This window comes from Muntiacus reevesi, chromosome 2 (assembly GCF_963930625.1).
Source record: "Muntiacus reevesi chromosome 2, mMunRee1.1, whole genome shotgun sequence".
NCBI classification, from domain to species: Eukaryota; Metazoa; Chordata; class Mammalia; order Artiodactyla; family Cervidae; genus Muntiacus; species Muntiacus reevesi.
In genome coordinates, this window is record NC_089250.1 from 182,281,692 (window position 1) to 182,305,977 (window position 24,286).

The 24,286-nt window shown below is 52.5% G+C and overlaps 2 protein-coding genes across 10 annotated transcripts in view; one reads left to right on the plus strand and one right to left on the minus strand.

The window, feature by feature from the left end:
- Positions 1-218: 218 nt before the first annotated feature.
- SLX4 (SLX4 structure-specific endonuclease subunit) lies at positions 219-19,411 on the minus strand. Of its 4 annotated transcripts, none has more exons than XM_065924202.1 (17): positions 19,362-19,411; positions 17,287-17,424; positions 16,355-16,859; positions 14,745-14,966; positions 13,544-13,588; positions 12,778-12,967; positions 11,691-11,903; positions 11,058-11,278; positions 10,629-10,945; positions 9,876-10,110; positions 9,412-9,500; positions 8,375-8,521; positions 7,370-7,539; positions 4,352-6,555; positions 2,698-2,797; positions 1,718-2,134; positions 219-1,259 (listed from the first exon to the last, which is right to left on the minus strand). In XM_065924202.1, the coding sequence occupies exons 3-17, from the start codon at positions 16,698-16,700 to the stop codon at positions 866-868; spliced, it is 5,310 nt and encodes a 1,769-aa protein (XP_065780274.1). In that variant the 5' UTR covers positions 16,701-16,859; positions 17,287-17,424; positions 19,362-19,411; the 3' UTR covers positions 219-865. The 4 variants fall into 4 exon arrangements, with proteins under 4 accessions (XP_065780274.1, XP_065780273.1, XP_065780275.1 ...); XM_065924201.1 differs by lacking the exon at positions 19,362-19,411 and adding an exon at positions 18,982-19,310; XM_065924203.1 differs by lacking the exon at positions 19,362-19,411 and adding an exon at positions 18,982-19,310 and having other exon boundaries at positions 16,355-16,963.
- Positions 19,412-19,481: 70 nt separating this feature from the next.
- The window catches only part of DNASE1 (deoxyribonuclease 1), a 28,115-nt gene continuing 23,310 nt past the window's right edge, over positions 19,482-24,286 (plus strand). For 5 of the 6 annotated variants that reach the window (XM_065924207.1, XM_065924210.1, XM_065924213.1 and 2 more), the window contains exon 1: positions 19,482-19,616. The gene's annotated coding sequence lies outside the window, so the exon portion shown is untranslated. The remainder of the gene's footprint in view (positions 19,617-24,286) is intronic. The other variant, XM_065924209.1, reaches the window with a different exon arrangement.

Consider the following 24,286-nt stretch of genomic DNA (forward strand, 5'->3'; position numbering starts at 1 on the left):
ACAGAGCCTGCAGGTGCGGGGGAGCATGGAGGGCGGAGCTCACCGCCTGCTGTGGGCGTGTGGGTGGGCAGCGTGTGTGTGAGTGTGGGAATGAACCTCCATTCGTAATAACCAGCAGGCCTGGGTCCCTCGGAGATGCAGACAACGTGTAGGGGTGCTGGGGCCCCCTCCCCACAGCCCGTTACTGGAGTGTGGCATCTAGAAGCTTTCTGTAAAGACTTTATGTTTTTATTGCACATCATATAAAATGAACTGCACCATACTTGAAACAGACAAGACATTCACAAGGACGTAGAGACCAAACTTTTCTTCTTTTCCAGCCCTCACCTGTGTTCCGCATCTACCACATACACTGGCAGAACCAGGTAACAGACAGCTGTTTATTTGGGGGCTGACGCGCAGTGCTGGCCTTCAGGACTGTCTGGTTTGGAGACTGCTGGTGACAATGACAGGTGTCTGGACGGGACAGCTGGGCCAGCAGAGCACCTGGGGCCTGTGGACAGTCGATCTGCTGGTGGAGGCCCAAGCACCGAGAAGGAAGACAGGGCAGGGGCGCGCTGGACCCGCCGCCTGCCTCAGGACACAGACATCTGTGACTGGTGGACAGAGTGGAAGACACGCCCGGCTCAGGCCCCACCCTGGCAGCTGGCGGCGGCCCATCACCCCTCCTGACACACGTGGAGACAAACACTGGGCAGCAATGAGGGGGGCGGCTGGGCCCCACATCCAGCAGACCACTCTGAGGACACTCCAGGGTGCTGAAAGCAGGCTGTTCCAGGGCAGTCACTCGCAGGGGCAGAGTGTGGTCAGAAGGCCCGGGAGCACTGCAGGGGCCCGGCCCGTGGATGGACAGGGCTGTAGGCCCTCACAGGCTGCTGGCGGCCGAGACTGGGGAGCGAGGGGCGGGCCTGCCGGCTCTGCCCCTCTTCTTGCCCGTGGGCTGCCGTCGCTTCCTCCCAAGCTTCTCCTTGCGGGTGGCGGCCGTGGTGAAGGTGATACACTGGGTGTCCAGGAAGTCCAGCAGCTTCCCCGAGGCCATGCGGATGCCCTGCTGCTTCAGCTCGGCCTGCAGCTCCGCCAGCTCGAGGGGCTGGTACAGCAGGACCTTGCGGTAGAGGGCTGGCTGGGAGCGGATATAGCGCCGCACGGCCTCCTCTGTGGCCACTGCCTGGACGGCCGCCTGGGAGGCGCTGACCGCCTCCTCGCCCGCCTCCTCTTCTCCTGCAGACTCCAAGGACGCTCCAAACTCACAGGAAGAGCTGAAAAGCACCAGATGGTAACACCTTGCAACACCCCTTCTTTCCACTTCCACCCCAAGACCAGGAGCCTCTGAGGGCAGGAGTGTGTGTCTGCGTCCCCTGTGAGCCCAGCACATGGCAGGGACGGCCCTAGTGCGGCAGGAAGCCCCAGGCGGCTATGTCCTTGGCACTCCAGCTGCTGGCCTGAGCAGGACCACACTCTCAGCCAGGATCTAATGCTGAGGGCAGCCGCACTAGGCTGGCCCCACTTGTGGGCGAGCATGTGGGAGCCCCAGAGGTCTGCCTGGGAGGCCCACAGGGGGTTGACCTTTAACCCCACCTCAGTCTCCTGTTGTCCAAACCCAGAAGGCAACTGGGACTTCTGAGTGTCGGCCATCAAGCCTCGCTTATGCCAACTCTCAAGGCTCACTGGTCAGAGGACCTATGAAGCCACTGGCCCTGTGCTTTCATGTGGTTACCTCTGTGAGCTGCAGGAGCTGTCCCCGCTGTCCACAGAGGTGGCCGTGGACTCCTGGGAGGCTGGGAACTGGGCGTCCCCACCAGGGTCCAAAGGCTCCTCCTTGGCTGGTGACACGCTCAGGGCAGAGATGCTGCCACCAGGCTGCTGCTTGTGATGCTGGGGGCCCTTGGTCTTGGCAGGTCCCTTGGGCCTCTGGGGAATGCGGCCAGGTGGGGCCTCCAGCTGGGTGCGGCCAGCTGCTCTTGAAGCCTTAGAGGTCTGGGTGGTGTAGGTCTGGTTGCAGGGAGCCGCCAAGGGCAGCTGTGAGGACTGGCCCTCGTCACCGGAGTCTGACTCCAGCGTCTGGTGAGTGTACTGGAATATCTCCTTCAGTTTCAGGACCATCTGGCGTTTGGGCAGAGGGCGAACCCCAAACCTGAATGCAGAAACAGGTGCACTTCAGCAAAGAGCAAACAGTTATCAACAAATTAAACTGGTGGCTGTGTGTACTTGAATCTTAAATGCCTGACTCATGAGCATTCAGAGCTCAGTATCCATCCTGAATACCCACAGAGCAGACTCAGGAATATTCCAGAAGGGCCACACTCTGAGTTGTGAGTGGCAGGGTAGCAAAGACCTCCCTGGGGCCCAGGGTGAACAGTGGAATTCACTGGAATGTGATAGTTGTGATGTTCTTTGAAAAAACGGGGTCTCCATCCTCAGACCATTAAGGTAAGAGTCCCATTCCCACCCACGTGGCACGTGGAGGCCTGTCCCCAACGGGTGACCTGGAGGAGCATGTTTCTCAGCCCTGAGTCACATGGGGAACAGTAGGTGAAGAGCCAGGAGTCATGCACAGCCCCCACCAACCGGAGGCTCCTGCCACCAAAGCCCAGAGTGGACCCCCACAGCAGACCCTCCTGTTCCCCACTTCGCTGAGCCTGGACACACACAGGAGGGAGGGTCAGCTCAGAACGAGCTTTCCCGAAGGACACCGACCTGTCCAGCTCTTTCTTCAGCACCGGAGTCTCCATGATGGAGTACCTTGGCATTGGGGTTATGGGCACTTTCGGGGGCAAGTTCTTCCGATCAGCACCTTCTGGACAGAACAAAAGAAACACGTTTCAGCAGGAGGGCCTCTTCTGACTCTGGAAGTGTCACCCAGATACCTTGCCCGAGCTGCCCTCACTCTGGGGGAGCGGTGATGTCCACCCTTCCCCGCTTGACTCTGGCATTGTCTTCCCGTCAGGAAGCATCACATGGCACACGGTGAAGGTCGGGGCTCCATGGTGCTGACACTGCTAGGGGCTCAAAGGCAGGTAAGTGGGGGTCAGGGGTCGGGCTGAAGGGGCAGTAGGGTGACTGCTTATGGGGACAGGATTTATTTTTGGGTGATGATGCAAACATCCTGGAATCAGACAGTTGCAGAATATTGTATTAAAAGTACTGAATTATACACTTGAAAGGGTGAATTTTATGGCATGTGAATAACATCTTAGTAATGCTGTTGTTGTTTTTTTTAATCAGTATTTAAAAGACAGCTTAGGTACATGGACTTTGGTTCTCCTTTTTATGAGATGGAGTCTTTTGAGACACCAATAAAAACAAGTCTCCTGAAAAATGCACAACGTTCTTTATACAATTTCAGAGAGTCTGTCACCCCCGTGAATCTCCCCTCAGTTCTAAGATCCCCTGGTCTCAAGTCTCCCAAAGTGGTTCTCACACGCCACCTGGGCACCTGTTAGAAATGCAAATTCTTGGTCACACCCCAGATCTCCTGAAGCAGCAGCTCTGGGGTGGAACCTGGCCTGGTTTTCTTTTGAGATGAAAGTCATGTAACTTTTCATGTGAACCACTCGGTAGCACTCAGGACATTCACAGCGTTGTGCAGCCCCCACCTCTTTCCTATTCTAAAACATTTCATTCCCCAGAGGAAGCTCCATGCCGGTCTGTCCCCGTTCTCTGCCCCCTCTGCCCCTGGTGATCACTCATCTACTTTCTGTCTCTGTGGACCTGTACATCGGGACGTTCATGTCAGTGGAATCACACAAGCTGGCCTTCTGTGTCTGGCTTCTCTCCCTGAGCACCATGTTTTCAAGGTTCATCCATGCTGCAGCCTGTGTCAGAGCTTTGTATGGCTGAGGAATATTACACTGTCTGGATGGATCACCTTTTATTCACTTATCAGCTGATGGACATTTGGGTTGTTTCTACTTTTTGGCTGTCGTGAATAGAGCTGCTGTGAACACAAGTGTACAGGATGTGTTTGAGTCCTAATCTCAAGTCCTTTGAATGTGGAGTGGAATGACCTGGTGATAATGGCAATTGTTTGACTATTTGAGGAGCCACACGTGTCTGCTCTTAAGATGAACCTGAGGGGCTTGTCAGTCTCCCTGAAGTGCCGGTGAGGTATTCTGGAGTGGGGCCGCAGACAGGGGTCCTTAACAGGTGCCCGGGTGAGTGGTAGGATCCAGGCAGCTTTAGGAAGCCCCCACTTACTAGCTTAAGAAGTGTACGTTTGACAGCAGGCCTTTCCTCCCCAACCGCGGAGAAAGTCAGGCAGGCAAGGGGAGGGCTGGCCGCCCCTCGCTGTCATTGTGGCTCCTCACGCCCCTCAGTGTGAAACAAAGACAAACACCCTCCCACTACTCACCTGGCGTCTGTAACTCGTGTGACCTCTGGGCTCCATCTGCGTGTGGCGTCTGGGGCAGAGGAAGAGCCTCTGAGGACCTCTGATCTTCTTCGTTCCAGTCATCCCACAGAGCTGAGTTCAGAAAGCTCTGCCGGTGGCTCCCAGGGGAGCCAGCCCCAGAGGACTTCTCTCGAGACTTCCTCCGGCCAGTGTGGCTCCCTCGGACGGGGGTGGTGCCCAGCAGTGCCGGGGAGCGGCAGTCCCTGCTGTCTGGGGCCCCCTCTGTCCTGCTGCTGGGGCTGCTGGTGCTCAAGGGGCCCGTCCGCTCAAGGTTCAGGTGGTCAATGGGGATTGGTGAGAGGGGTTCCACATGCCAGCACCAGTCCTCGGCTGGAATCGGGGGGTCGCCGTCCAGCAGGGGGCTGCTGCTCGCCTGCTGGGAGGCTGCCTCCTGCTCGTCTTCACTGTCTTCCACCTCCACCACTTCACTCACAGGAGCCCGAGCCGCCGGGCTCTGCGGAGGAGGCGGGCACCTTGGGAGCTCCCCAGGGAGATCGGCAAGGCCTCCTAAGATGGGTCGGGGAGCCAGAGGAGAAGCGCATGGGAGGCGTCTGCGGCGGGGGCTGGATGCGCTCCTGCAGACCAGCCTTCTCCCGTCAGAGCTTCCAGGAGTGGTGGGGCCCAGGCGTGGGGACGACGTCTGGGGTACGATGACCGAAAACTTACTCGTGGCTTCGGGTTCCTCCCTGTTCTCTAACAGGGCTCTGGGCGTGGGCGGAGTCAGCGGGTCTGCTGGTGGCCTGGCCCTGAGGCCTGTGATCTGGGTCTGCGAGGAACAGTCGCAGCTCCTGCCAGCCAGCGGAGTGGCGGGTATCAGCCACGAGGTGTCCGTGGTGGTGCTGTCCTCCTCGACGCTGGCCCCCAGGCGCCCCTCCACCTCCTGCGGCAGCGGGGCCTGGCTTCCTGTCTGGCTTTGGGGAGGCTCCTGCTCTGTGTCGAGGTCGATGATGGAGAACAATTCAGAGGACTTGGCGCTGACTTCCAGAACTTTCTTGTCTTCTGTGGGACTGTTCAGAAATGATTTTGCTTTGGCTTGCTCCAGCTCCAGCTCTTCATCTGAATCCAGTAACAGGATCACCTCATCTTCTCTGTTCACGCTGCAGGGAGAAGTCTCAGGCCTAGAGCTCTGGCGGCCAGGTCCTGACCAGGTTAGATCCATGGGTGGAGATTTTTCTGGGAAGATCAGGACACCTTTACCTCTGCGTTCTAATGGGGAACTACATTCATTGTCTTTCTGGCCTGGGTCCTCACGTGATAAGGGAAGGCGCCTGGCCCTCTTTGGCTTCGGTGATGAGTTCTGGGAGGCCACACTGGAAGCTGTGCCCTGCAGCTGGAGGTCACTGGGGCTATGGGGGTGAGGACGTGGCTGGCGAGGACTCCGGCTTTGATGGGGCTGTGGTGGGAAGAAGCATGAGTGTGAGGGGTGTGCCTGCTGGTGGGCAGAGGGATGGAAACCCTCTACCTCCCTTTCCTGGATGGTCCTATTTCCTTTCTCCCGATTGCTCATCACCCGGGAGAGTTCAGGGTATCCAGCTTGAGGTGATGAAAAAGGCTGTTGATCATTATCATCATCAACTGAGCACAGAGGGGCGTTTTCCTGCCTCTCTGCCCGGCCCTGGGCGGGGCTGGAGGAGCGGGGAGGAGCCAGTACTCCCTTAGAGGCCTCTGCTTTCTCTTCCCCATTCAAAGCCTGGTCGCTGGGGGGCAGGAGTGTGGACGGTCTTGTGTTTCCCCATTTGGCCGGGGTCTCATCTCTTCCTTGCCCGGATGATTCCAACTGCCCTGCATTTTCTGACTGTTCTTTCTCCTGTTTGCTTGTGAGGATTTCCCCAGAAACTGGACCATCCTCCCTGAGCAGGTTGCCTTCTTCCTTTGGCTCTGGGGCTTTCTCCCCCTGGAGCCGCTTTCGCTGAGTAGCTGCAAATTCATAAATTTCTTCCATCTCCTCCTCGTTGACCTTTTCTCTGTCTTCTTCACGGCCCTCAGGTTTCAGCAGGGTCTCTGCTCCCTCCTCCTCACCCAGCCACACAGAACGCAGGAGCTCTTGGAAAGTCTCCACTCTGCCGTCAGCGTCCTCATCTTCCTGCTCCTTTTGCTGTCCACTTTCTGCATCCGTCACAATGGGCACTTGTTCGCACAGGTGAACAAGCTCACTCACCCCAAACCTGCAACAGGAAAGCCACGCGTCACCACCCCTGCGCAGAGGCAGCGCCCTGGCTCAGGAGGCTCAGGGCAGGAGTCCTCACGGGCTGGACGGCCATGACTCTCCCTAGCCCTTCCCTACTCCCCTGTGGAGACGGTGCCCATGTTCATGCCCAGCAATGCCCCAGGCCACTCAGCTCTAGAAACACAGCCTTTGGGGAGGGCCGCTGTGCAGCCTGAGTGTGGGCTGAGGAGGACCGTGGGGCTGGGTGGTTCTGTGACCGGACCCAAAGCACTGGGACTGACACACGCGGACGCCCAAGCCGGTTCGGGTCAGCCCAGATGCGTGCACCGGCCTGCCTGGCGCTCTGCCGTCTCATCGGCGCCTTGGAGACCCCAGAGGCCGAGCCTGCCCCTCCCCAGGTTCCACCCCAGAGGCCTCGTCGGGAAGCAGGATGTGGGGGTGGAAAGACCGGGCAGCTGCAGCGTCAGGGGCGTCAGAGCAAGCATCCTGCTCACGTCCACCTTCTGGGACTTGGAGGGGCGGCCGTTGGGCAGCTCTGGTGGCAGAATTGCCGAGGAGTGGTGGTGCTGGGGGTGGGGGCTGAGACCACCCCCTCGTCACTCCCAGCGAGTGAGTCACGGGGCTCCCCTCCAAATGTTCCCTGTGGCCAGAATCCCAGTCAGTATACCCTGTTCAAGGTCACCACTGGCCATAAACTTGGGATTAAAAGGTACAGGAAGGACTCAGCCCTGACCTCTCATGGGCCATCAACCAGATAATCCCTGTTGGTTACTGTCAAAAACCAAGAAGGAAGTGGAAAGAATAGCCCAGACCTCTGGGCCAGAGAGCGCAGGTCGGGGGCCAGCTGGGGAGTCAGGACGCTGTCGGCAGCATAGAGGTAATGCAGGAACGCCTGGGCGGCCTCGGCGCTGACGTCACTCAGCAGCACGCGCTGGTGCCTCGAGTCACCGTCCTCTTCAGCCAGGAAGCCTTCACTGTTTACCTGAGGACAGATGCACATGGAAGAGTTACTGATGGGACAGCCGTGACCCGGGGCAAAACAGGCCTCAGGAGGTTCTGGGAGCCTCGGATCTCGTCCCGGGATAGGCGTTAGCCAGAGTCGCTCCGTTTAGCTGACCAGGAATTCTGCAGGTTAGGGCACAAAACTTGTCTGTTTCCAAACTCAAGTCAGTGAGAGAGGCTCAAGAAGCCAGTCAGTTCTCTCTCGACAAGCCTATCAAAGGCACTAGAACCTTCTGACAAGGCTGGCAGCAGTTTCCAGGATTCTTGTAATGCCATGTTCAAGTCGACATGACAACACAGAAATGTCATAGCAGCTCAGCCTTAAAGAGGTCAGTTAGGGAAGTGGCTAGGACTTCACACTCTCACTGCCAAGGGCGAGGGTTCAATCTCTGGTTGGGGAATTTAAGATTCCTCAAGCCACACAGCATGGCAGAAAAAAACAGAAGGTGATTATACGACTTCACTGATAATGTAAATAGAGGAAAAGGAAACAGTTCTGGGGAAAAAAGGATTTTTATTCAACGGAACAAGAAATCTGATGTTTCCCAACCCTGAGCTCATCTCCTCATAGCACTTCTTGACCTCAAACCTGTCTTCTCCAGGGAAGCACAACCTTGATGCATCAGAGGAAGAACAGGTCAGGGGCAGAGGGCGGAGAGTGGGGGTGTGGGGAGGAAAGGGGGCAGGAAGACAGAGGGAGAGGCTGGGCACAGAGGGGAGGGTGGAAGGGGGGAAAGGGGTAAGAGGGAGGGAAAGGAGGAGGGAAAAGAGCAAAGGGGGAGGAGGGGAAGGAGGCCACCTGGCCACGCACTTACATGCTGCATGAGAAGTGGGCATCGGGCATACAGCACAAACTTGTGGGCATAGAGCACCTCCCCACTGTCTGTCTGAAACTGAATGTCGCTCAGGTGTGGGTTGTTGACCATGGCACTGAAGTCAGCCACCAGCAAACCAAGTGCAAGCTGAAACGAGAGGGGAGAGAGTGGCCACTCCCACTGTGGCCCCCCAACCATGCAGGTGCCCAACAGACAGGGCGTAGGCGGCCAGTCAGGGCCTCCTGCTGCTCCCCACAAGGTCTGATGTCAGGCTCCACCCTGAAGTTACATTCAGGCCCTCAGAGACATGGAACAGCAAGACCCAGTCCTTTCTCAAGTTCTCTGTCACACCCAATCCCCGGCCTAGACAGGAGGTCTGGCCCGTGGAGACGGAGGCCCGGCGCATGGAGAGGCATGGGTGATGGCCTCACGGGACGCGGTGGTGGCGTCAGCAGCTGCTAGGTTTCCGCAAGGAAGCCACCAGCCCAGCCGGATGTGACAGGTGGGACCTTAGCCCAAGCAGTTGTGGGGTCGGCTGGAAGGAGTCCATATCCCTTCTCTGACACATGCCACGTTCCCAGGGAGAACCTGGTGATGGGCGTTCAGCTGATAGCGATGTGCTCACGGTATGATAACTTCTCTAAGGAAAACCCAGTTTCTAATCCAGAAAGTTACCAATGCAGAACATGAACTGTTAGTTGGAGGCCTCCAGAACTCTTGCGAGTCAGTCATTCAGTCCCATTGGCTGGATGAATCACCCTCACAGAGCAAGGGTGTTTCCCGGGCCCCAGGACAGAGTAGGCTCCCGGGGCCGGGCTACTGAGGTGCCCCTGGTGTTCAATGAAAGGGACAGAAGCCTCATGGCAGAGCCCGGATGGGACAGGAGGTCCTGTGGGCGCTTGCCTGGTTCAGCTCAAAGGCCGTCAAGGGGTGTCTGTGGACTCTGCAGGGGCCTGGAGGCTGACTGTGAGCCGGCTGCACTGAACAAGCATCACAGCCATGACCATGGAGCCGCGAGCAGGATCAGACATGCTCACCGAAGCCCGGCCGCCCTCCTCCAGGTACTTCTCCTTGGCTGGCAGGACAAACCCAGTCAGCGGAAGGCCGCCGAGTGACAAGTCCATCCCTGAAAGGATTTGCAGGTTAAAAACATCAACCACCTGGGAAAGAGCATCACCTGGGCTGACCCGAGGACGTCGTCATGGAAGGTGATATGCCCAGAGGCCAACTGCACCACCACCCCCACCCAGCAGAGTTGTACTCGGGAGAGAAAGCCAAAATCAACCCTCAAACCACTTGCTCTGGCAAAAGGCTCTGTCCTCGGTCAAAGCTGAAGGAAAACTGACGGACTCGCCTAAGTCACATTCACCTTTGGGGAGGAAGGAAAGCACCCAGAGAGACTACCTCCTCCCGCCAGATAGGGTGAACCGGGACTGCAGACCCGAGTGGCCATCGCAGCCCTGATACCATGGCGGGGAGGCCCTAAGGGTTGGGGCCTCACCTGCAGCCCCTCCCGAGTCAGCCAGGTCCCTGCTGCATGGGCTGGCGGGCAACCCCTCTCCCGCCAGCTCCAGCAGATCCTGCAGGGCCTGGCGCTCCCTCTGGCTGGCGGAGGGCACTGGGCCCTGGAGGCTGTGGCCCACAGACTGGGAGCCGTGGGCAGAAGGGGGTGTTCCCACACTCAGTTCTGGCAGCTTGGGTGGCCGTGGCAGCCGCATGGGCTCTTGTGTGAGACCCTGAAAGAAGCAGGTGAGCCAGAGTGAGTGTGTGGCCTCCACAGTCACCACCACCTCGAGGGTCCCTGGGGAGCAAGCCCTAGCCAGAGCCACTTGGGAAGCTTGTCGCCGTTACCCCTGTCAGCAGGCGCCTCTGCCTTGGCAGGGGCCACGCCTGGGGCCTTTGCGTCTACAAAAGGGGCCCCCGCCCTCCTAGCATCATCTAAATTGTTTCGAGCATGTGAGTGCCGATTCCAGACACCTGTACACAGGCCTGTCCGGTTCCTGGATCCCATCACAGGCAGATTATACCAGTTCAGGGTAGGACCTGGTATAATTCTGAACTCTCCAGAATCTTAACACATTTGAAAACCTGTGGGCCTCCCAGTTCCTACTGTGCAAACCGTCTGGTTGTTGCAAAGACAACACCCTTGACTCCACACCACGGACCTCGGCTTCCTCCCCTCCGCGCTTGGTGCTGCAGCCGGAGCCGCCACCCTCTCCCCCAAGCCCACCTGCCCCACCGGAAGGGAGCACACCTTGGCGGGCCGCTGGGGCACCAGGGGAGGCACCAGGCTGGCCGTGTAAAAGGACTCCAGGGCCCCAGCCCCGGTCAGGGCACTGGCCTCCCACAGCAAGTTCTGCGCCCCTCCGGGTGGTCGCAGGGCCCAGCTGCCCCTGGCCAGCTCTTCCTCTCGGATCCTGCTGGCAGGGAGCGGCGGCGTGCTGGATAGCTCCACCTCCTCCGACAGGAGCTGGGCCACGCGGTCCTCTATCTGCCGGCCCGTGGTCTCCGGGTCCTGGACTAATAGCTGTGGGGGAGACGCGGGGGTTTTCTTCTTGCGGGTTTTCTTATCTAGAGAAAAAACAGAAGCAGCACGGAGTCATCCTCCCACCGGGGACCCCAGGGGAAGCTTCGGCAGCTGCCGCGCGGCCAGGCTTCTCAGCAACCCCCTCAGCCACCGCACCTGCTCCTAGTCTCATCCTCTCTGCAAAAGCGTTCCCCAGCTTGAGCGCTGCCGGCACCGCCTCCCGCTCTGTCTCCGAGCGGGACAGAGCCATGGCCACCAGCAGGTCCTCGGATGGTGCCTCGGGCCCAGTGACCTTCCGCCTCTTCCATGGCTCCTTCTTGGTGGTGGCTCCCTTCCGCTTCAGACAGCCAGCTCCATCGCTGAGGCTTAAATGGCAGCTAAACCGAAAGGTGAGTGAGGCTAGAGGGGTGAGCAGTTCCTGCTCTGAGGGTCCCCGCTCGACCCGGGAGGGCTGGACCCCTTCTCCTCAGTGGGGGCAATGAGAGGAAAGGGGTAAACGTGGATCCAACATACAGAAGGATCAGTGGCTTCTGTGCTCAAACTGTCAGGGACGGGAGGATCTCGGGAAGGACTCGTGGAAACCAGTCCCTGCCAGCTGGTCTGTTTACGAGCCTCTGAGGATGGAGTGCTGTCCCCTCCCAGTCCCTGTGGATTCTGTACCCAATTTCCTTCTGAAGCATTTCATCTCCAGAATCAGCGCTCTGTTGTCCTCCGCCACTACAAAAGCCCTTTTTCTTTTTTAAAAAAAATCAACATACTTCGATTTTTCTTCCTTTTCCTTTGATTTACCTGGGTGCCGGAGTGCCCGAGACGCCCACAGGCTGAGCCGTCTGCAGCCGCACAGCCTGGAGCAGGAGCTGCGGGCCGACCTCCATCTTCACCGCACACTGTTTCAGGTGACTGATTCTGCTCTTCAGGGTGAGAAATGGCTTGCCGCAGATGGGGCATTCAGGGATCTGAGGCATGGGAAATCTCAGTGCCTTTTCAGCCTCATCCAGGCACCTGGAGGAAGACAGCAAAGGTGGGACCACCCTTGCCTGGTCATGTGATTGTAGATGGGGCTCAGGTCAGCGTGGTTGTGCTATGGGCCAAGGTTTGCTCCCCCCACAAGCTGGTCCCTCCCCACAGCCGGCAGTCAGCCTCCAGACACTGCATTTAGGTTTCTGTGAGCAAAGGTGTCTGAGGAAAGCAAGGATATATTAAACACAGAGTCACCAGATTCAACATGTGACCCAGCAATTCTAATCCTAAGTACAAACCCCAAAGAACCGAAAACAGATACTCAAGCAAATACATGAAAAGTGTGTTCACAGTAGCTCTATTCACAAAACCCAAAAGGTGGAGACAGATGTCCATCAGTGGATGAGTGGATGAACAGGATGTGGTCCATCCATACAGAAGAATATCATCAAACCATAAAAAGGAGAGAAGCACTGAGACAGCACACCATGGATGACCCCTGCACACACTCTGATGAATGAAAGACGCCAGACACAAAAGGCCACATATTGTGAGTCCACTTATGTTTGGAACTGCAAGTCCCCAGAGACAGACGGCAGGTGAGTGGTTGCCAGGGGCTGAGGAAAAGAGGGAAATGGGGGTGCCTGCCTCATGGGTCTGGGGCTGACCGTGGTGACGGCTGCACAACTCTGTATGCATTAGGTAAACATGATTGCACTGTTCACTTTAAATGCTGAATTGTATGGTATACAAATTATATCTTAAGCTGTTTTTTAAAAAAAAGCAAGGCTGGATCAACCCTGATACTGAAGTACTAATCTCAAGATTCCCCCCTGGAGATTCCACAGGAGCCTTGGAGCTGGTCACACTTATGGGCAAAGTGAGCAAAGACAGGTGACGGCCGAGCTGCTCCTACCGGTTCATGTGCTGCTGCCTCCGTGTCACGTTCATGGCTGAGAGGTTCTTCTGACAGATCTGGCAAAAGAACAACCCCTTCTCCTCCAGGCTGTCGTCGGGTGCGGACACCTGTTCCTGCCCAAGCTCCTGCTGGAGGGCCAAGGCCACTGTGGTGTCGCTTTCTGTGGTGGGGAGCTTGGGCCCACACCCTGTGGAGACGAAAACACCCATGAGGACCAGCTCGTCACTGAACCTCACGGAGCATGGATGCTGGGTGGGGCTTGAGGAGCCCAGACCCAGCACTGCTCCGCCTCGTGTGGGGCCCCGTCCGGGGAGACCGGACACCAAGCAGGGTACTCCCCAAACTTTTAACAGGCACAAACACCCCCAGGAAGCTCGTTAAAGTGCAGGTCGGGAGGCTGGCACTCTGGGGGGCTAGGTGGAGCCTGAGACTCTGCATTTTGGCCAACTTCCAGGCGAGGCTGATGCGGCTGGTCCAGGACCACTCTGAGCATCAGAGTCCTGAAGAATTTGCCTTCTGTTTCCCATTTCTGCTAAAGTGGCAACCCTGGGCATCCCAGGATTGTAAGGCTCCTACTCCAGTGAATCCTAGGTTTCCCCTTTAAAGCTCAATCTCTCCTACTGCTCTGACTTTTTCTTGCCCTTCCAGGTCAGAGTGGAATGCTGCTCTTGGTTTTTCTTGGCATCAGAACAGAGGATGGACTGATTCTAATCTTGGGATGGTGCCCAAGGCGGCCGTGCCCACTGTTGCGGCCCTGTCATACCTGATGTTGCCGGAGCAGACCCTTGGCACTCACGCAGGATATGCCCTAAGAACAAAGCCAGAAAAGCAGCATACTTCATTTTGGTTCAGTACTTATTTTAAACAAAAAAATGGTTTATCTCTCCTGTTTATTACTGGTATGATGTGAAGACTGATGGAAACAACTGAGTCACATGCAGGGCAGGTGTTGGGCTCACGCACTGGCTGAGTGACCCCTTTGCACCGCTTGGTGCCCCGTGGACCAAGGATTGATGCCACATCGCTGTGTCAGCTGTGTGGGCCTTTGGGGTAGCCTGAGGAAGCTCAGTAGTCTTGAGGTGAAACCTGCAAGTAAATACTGGGAAACTATGGATTTACTGGCTGTAGGTCTGTCAATAGTTTCTTCCTATTTCTTTTCCTTTTGTGTATTTTCACCAGGGATAGGATTCCTGTTGTTTAGGGGATAAAGCACCACCTGACAGTCCAAGCCTCCTGGGGTGGTACAATGTGCAGCATATGGCACTTCCCTGCAGGAAAGGGTTAAATGACAACAGGCAAAAACAAGCAAATCCAGAAAGTGGGGAGTTTTAAAAGACAATTGTCCTGGATTTTTCAAGAAGTCAGTACCACAAAAAACAAGGACAAGACAAGAGACTGTTATAGAGTCTAGACCAGAGGGACTACTGAGCCACGGCTATAAGCAGCAGGTGACGAATCCTTGTTCAGGAAGAGTTCGCTACAGAAGCGGTCCTTGGGGTAACGGGGGAAATCTGAACGTAAGCTGGACAGCAAGCAGTGTTCTGGAATCACACGTGTTTATGGTATTGTGGTTATGTAGGAGAGTCTAGGGGTGAAGCATCATGATATCTATGACTTGCTTTCCGATGGTACAGAAGTGTCCATTTATAGAGAAAAGTGTGGCAGAATGTCCACTGTTTGTTAAATCTAGGTTGAGAGCATAGGGACTTCAATGTAAAATATTTTTCTGACTCTTTTGAATGGGAAAATTTTTGTAATGAGAAATCAAAGTAAAAAAAAGAGGAAGTGGTACCTTCTCAAAGAAGCTAAGTGAGAAATGACCCAGGTGACCCTCTGTTCTCTGGCCAGAGTGGCAGAGGCAGAGCGTGGGACAGAAGGCCCACCCCAGGCTGAGAAAGCAGGCTCCTTCCTGACCCCTTTCCCCCAACGTCATCCCTATTGGGAAGACAGTGCTCCCTTCATACCGTTTACCGCCATCACATCCTGAGGGCCCTTTGGGACATTCTCTTCAGGTGCAGCCTCGAGCGAGCAGCCTTTGGAAGCTCGTTTTAAACGCTCAGGGTCTACTCTCTTGAACTGCTGCATTCGCTGGAGCACCAGCTCTGCCGCCCTGGGTTTGGAGGGACTTGGCGCCATCGCAATCAGACAGGAAGGAGGGGGCTGTGAGAGGTTGTCCGTGGTGGCCTCTGGCAAGGAGGAGAACATTCACATGTGTCAGTTCTAGCAGGAGAAACTGAAGGTTCTTCTAGTTTCAAAGACCTCAGATTTCAAAGGGGTCCTTTACTGACTACATTAGGTGTAACTCTAAAATACTGATTGCTTTTTGGTAGCCTCACTGTTTGTGGTGATAAAAATACCCCCGCCATATGTATCTGTGACGGGAGGGGGCACATTTCTGAGGTGATAAACATGTTCTAAAATTAAGTGGTGGGGATGGTTGCACAACTCTGTGAATAAAGTCACTGAACCGTCCACTTACAAGGGGTCAATTTTATAGAATGTGAATTGTATCTCTATAAAGCTGTTATTAAAGAGTTATTAATGACAAACACTTGTATCTTTCTAGGCCAGAAGTTCTCTTTTAACTTGGTATCTGAAGATGACCTCTGGGGGGATCCATGCATCCCCTGATGCTGCATGTCACCCTCGCAGGTGTGTTTTTAGTGGGAGCAGTGCAGTGGTCTGGAGGAAATCAAGCATAGCTTTCACTACACTCTCAAAGGGAGCGTAAAAGACCAATAATGTTTTGGCAATATTAATGAAGCCTTACAACAGTCTCTGAGCTAAGGCTTTACCACCACTGCACTGGGGAGGTCATGCTGACCACATAGGTAAAAAACATTATTTAAGATCAGGAAGTGAAGGTGAGAAAAATTTAAAAACAGAACTGAGTCCAAAGATCTTGTGCTATATTATATATGCAAGGCTGGTTTTCAGTTCTGCATGAAGAATGTATGTTGAGCATGTGGTTTAATACACCAGGGTGGCAGGGTGAGCAAGTTGCTTTAAACAAATAAACAGAGAACAATAAAAGGTGTTTGGAGGAGATAGGAAGGACAAGAAGATTCTCCTGGGACTCAAACCCACATGGCACAGGCCTTCTACCTTCTCAGCAGCCTAACCAAATTGGCTCACCCACTGCAACTTACCCACTTTGGAATGAACTCAAGAAAATGAGAGAAGTAGCATTATTTTCATGTTCATTAAAAAAAAAACACAAACTCATGTTAACTGCATGATGTAAACGTTAATAGGAAAATGAAAGAGCAGACGGCCCCAAATATATCATGTAGAGAATTCATACAAGGGTTATGAATATTTTCTTAATGACTATTGTTTAAAACAAGAGTCAGCAAACTATAGTCTTGGGCAGGCTGCCTATTTTTGTAAATGAAGTTTTGCTGGAACACAGCCCATTCAATTACACATCATCTAAGATGTAGTTTGCGAAAGAGACTGTACGGCCGGCAAAGCCAAAGAAACTTACTAGCTTTCAGAAAGTTTTCTGATCCTTGGTTTAAAATGGTACAAATCACCTCTGGTGTTCTCTCTGGCAGAGGTTCTGACTGGTTACCTGTCTGGGTGCTCCACACACTATCCTGGAGTACAGCAGAAGTGTGTACACCTCCCTCGGTGTTTTCAGGGGGAGCTGGTTCAGTCTCTGGCCTCTTGGGTGCCCTGTGCTTTTGAGTCCGTAGGACCTGGCGGCTAGGGCGAGTTTTCCTCTCAGTGGGGCCTTGCAGGGTTTTGCTCTTAGAAGCAGTTGGTTTGGTCCTTTTTGGTTTGCTTCTTATCTGGGTGCCGTTGGAGGCCTTTTGTGTCTTCTTTTCCTTTGACACTTCCTTGGGGCCATTCTTTTTCACCCTTTGGAAAAAGCTGGCACAGAGTTCCTGAAAGTCATCATCTGACTCATCCATCATCTGACAGGTTTGAAGGCTTTCAGGCTGGTCCTGGGAGAAGTGAGGGTCGATATGCGGGCGTGTGCACAGGTGAGAAAGTGAACCCGAGTGTGAGCCTGGCCAGGCCTCATTCACACTGGAAGCTTCATTATGGTTCCTTGCTGCTTCTCACTGTAGTACCTGGAGAATTTGTACAGTTGAGCAGGATGTACTGTTCCCTCCCTCCATAATGATTTAAAATGTCTTTCTTGGACTTTCCGGTGGTCCAGTAGATAAGAATCCACCTGCCAATGCAGGGGACATGGGTTTGATTCCCAGTCTGGGAAGATCCCACGTGCTACAGAGCAACTTAGCCCATGGGCCACAACTACTGAGCCCGCATGCGGCGACTACTGAAGCCCGTGAGCCTAGAGGCTGTGTTCTGGAATAACAGAAGCCACCACAATGAGATGCCCATGCACCACAATGAAGAGTAGCCCTGGCTCACTGCAACTAGAGAAAGTCTGCGAGCAGTGAGGACCCAGCACAACAAAGAAGGAAAAATAAATAAATTTTTTAAAATGTCTTTCTTCAAACTGAACCTTTGTTCAGCACACTGAAAGCTTACCTTTATTAAAGTTCACATCTGAGAGGGTCTGTTGTCCAGTAGATGCCTCCGAGAGAGAATACATGTGGCCCTGGTGCTTAGGTGATTCTCCAGGATCCCCATGGTGATAAAGCACATTTGATCCATTTAACTTTTCACCTGAGAAAAACCAAAAGCATTTAAGTGTAATTAGATAGACATTGTCATTTTATGTCATTTCTCCCAGGAAGGTACAAGAGCATGTGGAGTATGGGTAAAGTCTTCAGGGTAACAATACATCCGCCAAATACTCAGCTATAGCCTGGTTAACACAAACTAATCATCCTACAGGTTGCCGCAACACGACAGGGGAGAGGGACCTAAAGATCTATCAAAGTGTGTTCTTCCATGGGCAGCAAAACATGTGCATCTTGGAAGAATATAGTTTTTACCAGAGTCTGGGGAATGAATCCCATGAAGAGCAGTCACCACAGAATCAAGATGGTCCCTGAATCCAGAAAAACTATCTCTGGTCCAAGGCCTTCAGCTCTCAGAGGCTCTATCAGCAAGCAATATAATGAGAGAGAGAAAGAGGGAATGTGCACTTGAAGAAACCAAAGACAGCAGGCTCATCCTTCATTGACAGAATCAATTTTTCCAAATCAGAAAAAGGTCACTTTTCTCTGTTCTCTCACCCCAGCCATTCTAACCCACGTGACCAGAATGCTGCCCATGTGCAAAGGCTGGGCCTTACAGCTGTGATTATTTATATTGGCACAGTTTAGTGGAGTTTTGAAAATCAAAACTGAATAACCCAATGGTAGAGAGTTCATTTCAGATACCATAAGGCAGTTTCCATGGTCCAGGTAATCCATTAATCATCTAGTTTTCCAGAGTGGAGCAGACACACACACCTAGAATCTACTTTGCATGGCTGACTCATTTTCATCTTCCATCTCTTTAGAGAAGCTTCTATTCCCAGTCTTTATCTAATTGAACCCTCTCCACTCCCATTTATTTTCTATCATCACACACTGTTTTCACAGTGGCATTTATCACGTTATTATCACACGTAATAGATTTATTGAATGCCTACTGTGCAGGCAGCCATCCCAAGAGCTTTACAAGTCTAACTAGTTTAATACTTACAACAACTCTACTAGGTAGGACCTATTGACACCCCTTCTTTACAGCAAGGAACCACGCACAAGAATGAGAAACTGGCTCAAGTTTACACAGCCTCTCAAGAGGCAGGCTGGGATCCAATCCAGGCAGTGTGGTTCCAGGGCATTGGCTCTTATATTTTTATTCAGTAGCTTGTTATGTGTCCCCTACTAAGCTCAAAACTTCAGGAGGGCACGTGCTCATTTTGTATTCTCTTTGGCTGGCAAGGTGCCTGACTTAAGTGCTCGACAGTAATCTGTTGAATTAACCGCAAAGAGTTTGGTAGGATCCGGAGCACCAGAGAAAGTGGTGGGAGAGAAGACTGCACGGAGAAGCAGAGATGCGTGTCTGATCGCCTGAAACGTCAAGCCAAGCAAACTGCTGGACGTGGGAGCTGGAGCAAACTGCAGCCTCCACAACGCCCTGAGTCGCCACATCTCTGCCGGTATTTGTCTAAAACAGTGTATCTGCTATAGGCGCTCTATCGGTATTTGCTAAGGGAAGTAATAGATCCGAACGAGACGGCAACTTTCCAGAGGGCCGGGGACTCTGCCTACCCAGCTTGGTACCTACCGTGGCCAGGCTCACAGCAGACGCGGAAAAAAATGAATGGGCAGGTGCGGGGCAGACCCCCCGCCTCCCCCAACCCGGTGACACACGGATTGCCACCTGGGGAAGGGCTGCCAAGGACTCTGGCGTCTACAAAGGCAGACGGCGAATTCCGATCGCCAGTCGGACGCCCGGGCGGTGACCCACGGGTATCCGGATCCCCCCACCCATCTTCCGTTCAGACAGCCCTGGCCCCTTCTACCCAAGCCCGGCTCCTGCCTCTAATCGCGGCTGGCGGCGGGCAAGGAAGGCTCTTTTCTCTCAGGAGAGCGAGAAAGGCCTGAGGCGGCCGGACCTCCTCTCCTGGGTGCAGACTCCCGGCCCCAAAGCCCGACTCCTCCTACCTTTGGCGCGGCCGCAGCACCTTCTCAACGGCGACCCAAGCGCCTGCGCATGCGCGGCGGAGAATTGCGGCTGCGCGGGCGCAGAGGGATCCTTGAGGCTCGCGTCCCATCCTCCTTTGCGGCCGGGGCGCGCGACTGAGAGCGTTCTTCTAGCGCGCCGGGCAGGGCCAGGCGTAGCGCGGCGCGCGAGGATTGTGTGGCTGAGGTTGTAGGCGGCTCCCGGCGAAGTCTACTAAGTGTTGAGGAAGAGTCGAGGTGAGTTTCGGGCTCCGCCGCAGTTTGAAGTTGAAGTTTCGGTGCACTACGGTTTACACAGGAAATGTATGCAGGCTCACTGGCGGCCCCTCAGAGCGCATCTGAGTCAGGAGCCGACAGGTAAACGGGGGCGCCAGACAGGGGGCGAGAGCCGAGGGACCGAGCGCGGGCTTCCTCCCGGAGACGCTTGGAAGCAGGTTGACGCCTGAGGGGCAGGTTTCCCCGTACGGGCCGGGGCCGAGGTGAGGCGATGCCCACCCTCTCCAGGCTTCCAGGTGCACGTTGTTAGGATTTGAGGGGCTCGTGAAGCCAGAGAGGTTCGCCGCGGACTGAAGTCTGAGAGACCTTGTAAGTCGTATTAAGGGTTCGAACTTCCACCTGGGGTCCTTGGGAGCCGACATAGATAACTGTTTTTAAAGGAGTTTCTAGTTGCAGTGTGAAAGTTGATCTGGAGAGGCAAGCCTGAAGGCTCATTAGGAGGCTGTGGAGATGCAGGCGAGAAATGAGGGCAGCTTGGATTTAGGAGTTGAAGTTGGGGGAAAGGAGAAATATTGAGGCGTTTGAATTGCCGTGACCATATTAGTTGTTAATACTTGTGGGTTTCTGGAAAAGAATTTCTAGGTTTCTGGCCTGAGCATCTGAGTAGGACGTGGTTTCAGTGACTGAAGTAAGGAATACAGGAGGAGGAGGAGTTTTGTTGGGAAACTGATACAGTTAGGTTTTTTTTTTTTTTTAAGTTATAATTTACAGGTCATAAAATACACTCTCAGAGTGTTGGTTATTAGTATATTCACAAGGTTGTTGAACCATCACTTCAGTTTCAGTTGCTCAGTCGTGTCCGACTCTTTGTGACCTGGAGGACTGCAGCCCACCAGGCTTCCCTGCTTATCACCAACTCTGGGAGCTTACTCAAACTCATGTCCGTCCAGTCGGTGATGCCATCCAACCATCTAATCCTCTGACGTCCCCTTCTCCTCCCGCCTTCATTCTTTCCCAGCATCAGGGTCTTTTCCAGTGAGTCAGTCCTTCACATCAGGTGGCCAAAGGATTGGAGTTTCAGCCTCAGCATCAGTCCTTCCAATGAATGACTGATCTCCTTTAGGATTGACTGGTTGGATCTTCTTACACTCCAGAGGACTCTCAAGAGTCTTCAACACCACAGTCAAAAGCATCAATTCTTTGGTGCTCGGCTTTCTTTATAGTCCAACTCTCATATCTATGCATGACTACTGGAAAAACCATATTTTTTACTAGACGGACCTTTGTCGGCAAAGTAATGTCTCTGCTTTTTAATATGCTGTCTAGGTTGGTCATAGCTTTTCTTCCAAGGAGTGTCTTTTCATTTCATGGCTGCAGTCACCATCTGCAGTTATTTTGGAGCCCAAGAAAATAAAGTCTGTCACTGTTTCCATTGTTTCCCCATCTATTTGCCATGAAGTGATGGGACCAGATGCCATGATCTTAGTTTTCTGAATGTTGAGTTTTAAGCCAGCTTTTTCACTCTCTTTCACTTTCATCAGGAGGCTCTTTAGTTAGTTGTTCTTCCCTTTCTGCCGTAAGTGTGGCCTCATCTGCATATCTGAGGTTATTGATGTTTCTCCCAGCAATCTTGATTCCAGCTTGTGCTTCATCCCACCCAATATTTCACATGATGCATTCTGCATATAAGTTAAATAAGCAGAGTGACAGTATACACCCTTGACATACTCCTTTCCCCATTTGGAACCAGTCTGTTGTTCCTTGTCCAGTTCTAACTGTTGCTTCTTGACCTGCATACAAATTTCTCAGGAGGCAGGAACTGTCATTACAATCCAATTCTAGAACATTTTATAACCCCAAATAGGAAGCTGTGTACCCATGAGCCTCATTCCCCTTTACTCTCTCCCTTGGAAACCACCAATCTACTTTCCTTTTATGCATTTGCCTGTTGTGTATATGTTATGTAAATTGTATCGTATAAGCCTTCTCTCTGGCTTCTAATGAATGTAGTGTTTTTCAGAGTCATCTATGTAGCATGAATCAATTAATTTCTTTTGAAGGCGGGATAATATTTCCTTGTATGGATATACCACATTGTATTTATCCATTTATCAGTTGTTTCCACGTTTAGGCTACTATAACTAATGGCCATGTGAACATTTCATGTATGTATGTGTGTGTTTTTAGTACTCTTGGGTTGGTACCCAAGAGTGTGATTGCTGGGTCATACTACATTTAGTTCTGAGTGTTGAGATTCAAATGCGAATAGGGCTTTCAAGAACTTCCTCCATATGAAGGAGTTAGGAGGTGGTATTTAATGTCAGCTTTTGGAAACCTAAGTTAGTTTGTAATATAGGTTCCAATTGAATTAGTTAAGTAGACAGCACAAATGTGGTAGCAGTGGAGTGTCTCCTTTGTACTAGAGGGATTTTGATTTGTAAGAGGTGACTGGGTGACAAGGAGAAGCCAGGGCCATTGAAAGAAAAATTTATTAATTTCCAGAGACGAGAGGGCATGTCATACCACACAGGGAAGGTTTTGGTCAGGAGTCAGAAGCAGGAGTGAGAGGAAAGCCTAGGTCCGGAGCCTTACTTCCTGAAAAAGGCAAGGCAAAGCAGGGTAGAGGATTTAGGACTGGCTAGTTTGAATAAACCCCATGGACTTTGGGCTATGGGCTTCCCTGATAGCTCAGTTGGTAAAGAATTTGCCTGCAATGCAGGAGACCCTGGTTCGATTCCTGGTTCGGGAAGATACCCTGGAGAAGGGATAGGCTACCCTCTCCAGTATTCTGGCCTGGAAAATTCCATGGACTGTATTGGTCTATAGAGATGATCTCTAGTTGCCTGGCACTTGGCCTGGGATGATCAGGGCAGGGGCAATATTGACTTCATCTTTGAGAGATAAACAAGTTGATGAATTTGCATATGAGAGACTGCTCCCTAGTAAATTGATTACTATTATTGGGAATTAGCTAGTCCTGGAAAGGATAGTTTCCCCCTCCCCCATCAAGATTTTTAAGATGGCAAAACATCATACTATACTGGGGAATCATAAATGCATGGCAACATGGCTGGGATGATGTGAAGGAAGGACAATTGTGAAGCTGTTGCATATTTTTTTCATTTAGGATTTAAATCTCTTGGAAGCCTGGGAAAGAACCCCCTGCCCCCTGCCTTTCTCTCTTCTGCCGCCTGCTCAAGTCTGGCCATATTATTCTTTAAAGCAAAATGAGTTATCAAAGTGTAGTTTAGAGAAGGGAGTATTCCTTAACCTTAGCTTTTCAACTTATTTACCTGTGGAATATTTTAAACTGGAATGCTTGGACACCACCCTTAGACCTGCTAAATTAGTCTTGGATAGGTTTCCCAACCTGTCATTTGAAAGTTTCACAGATGATTCTTACCGTCTCCAAGCTAGACACTGATGGTAACTACATTTAGCCAATACCTACTGAGCAAATCCTATTGGCTAAACATAAAAGAGATGCCAAAAACTGAGTGAGGAGGTGATTGGAATTTAGGGTTAGATGATTCCTCCCTTCAAGGAACAAAGTTCTGGGGCAGATTTTCTTCGACCCAAGGTGAACCATGGGAGCCGCCTTGACCTGGACTCGATTGTGACTTAGCTCTAGCAGAAACTCTGAGGTTCACAGTCTTCCACTGAAATGAGGCATGAGTCCCCCAGTGTGACTAAGCTGAGGGACAGTGTCCAAAAACAATGTTACTGGGTCCCTGTTAGTTCAGTGGTAATACTTTGTGTTTGTTCCCTGCTAGCATTTGTGGCAGAACTTTACTGCCAGGGACATGAAAGGACATTTAATATATTAAAAGTCAGAATTGTCCTTATGTTTGATAAACTTTACAAGGTATATCAGAAAGAGAGCAAGTGCAGAAGTGTGTGGGAAAATGTAGACACAATGAAAGGAGTGGTATTCCAAGGAGAGGCTGTTTTCCAAGCCCATAGGAGTAGCTGATTTTGGGATCTAGGGGGAAATAGGTGAAGGTTGAATATGCTATGATTATCACTTTCTTACCCTCCTGGAATATGTTCCTTTTTGGAAACTGTGACATCCTCCACTGAGTTACTGTTTCAAACAGTTCTGTGGAAGAAGTGAAAGGCTCTTTTCCCGGGTCTGTGGTTTGGTTATAAATCCCCAAACCTACATGGCTTCCTCTCATTTATCTTGTCAGGGGCTGGGGAGAGGGCAGAACAAGGGAAGAGTTGTCTGTATTCTCAGTTCTTTGATCATATAAGCTTTTAAAAATTTCATTTATTTAGGGTGCGCTGGGTCTTTGTAGCACACAGGCTCTTCATTGCTGTGCGCAGGCTGTCTCTAGTTGTGGTGAGCAGGGGATACTCATTTCAGTGACTTCTTTTGGAACCTGGGCTCTAGGGCACATGGGCTCAGTATGTGGCACACTTGCAGCATGTGGGATCCTAGTTTGTGGACCAGGTATTGAACCTGTGTCCCTTGCATTGGCAGGTGAATTCCCAACCCCTGGACCCCCAGGAAGTCCCCATATAAGGTTTTATTTATTGTTGTATAATCCTGTGTGCTGCACTGCCAAAATTGTTGAAATCTAGAGGGGAAATGATTGCTTTACATGTCAAAGTATACAAAAGTCCTTCTAGGTTATACTGCATTTCTGTCTACCATTGCTATCTTTTTGTGTGATACATGTTTCTATTAA

Excerpts from the sequence above, each read along its gene's own strand:
- SLX4 (XM_065924202.1), bottom strand. The coding sequence starts at position 16,700 with ATGATGGATGAGTCAGATGATGACTTTCAGGAACTCTGTGCCAGCTTT. Across the intron at positions 14,967-16,354 it reads TGTGTGGAGCACCCAGACAG|AGGCCACCACGGACAACCTC; the intron begins GTAACCAGTCAG and ends CCTCCTTGCCAG. Across the intron at positions 13,589-14,744 it reads GGATGTGATGGCGGTAAACG|GGCATATCCTGCGTGAGTGC; the intron begins GTATGAAGGGAG and ends CTTTGTTCTTAG.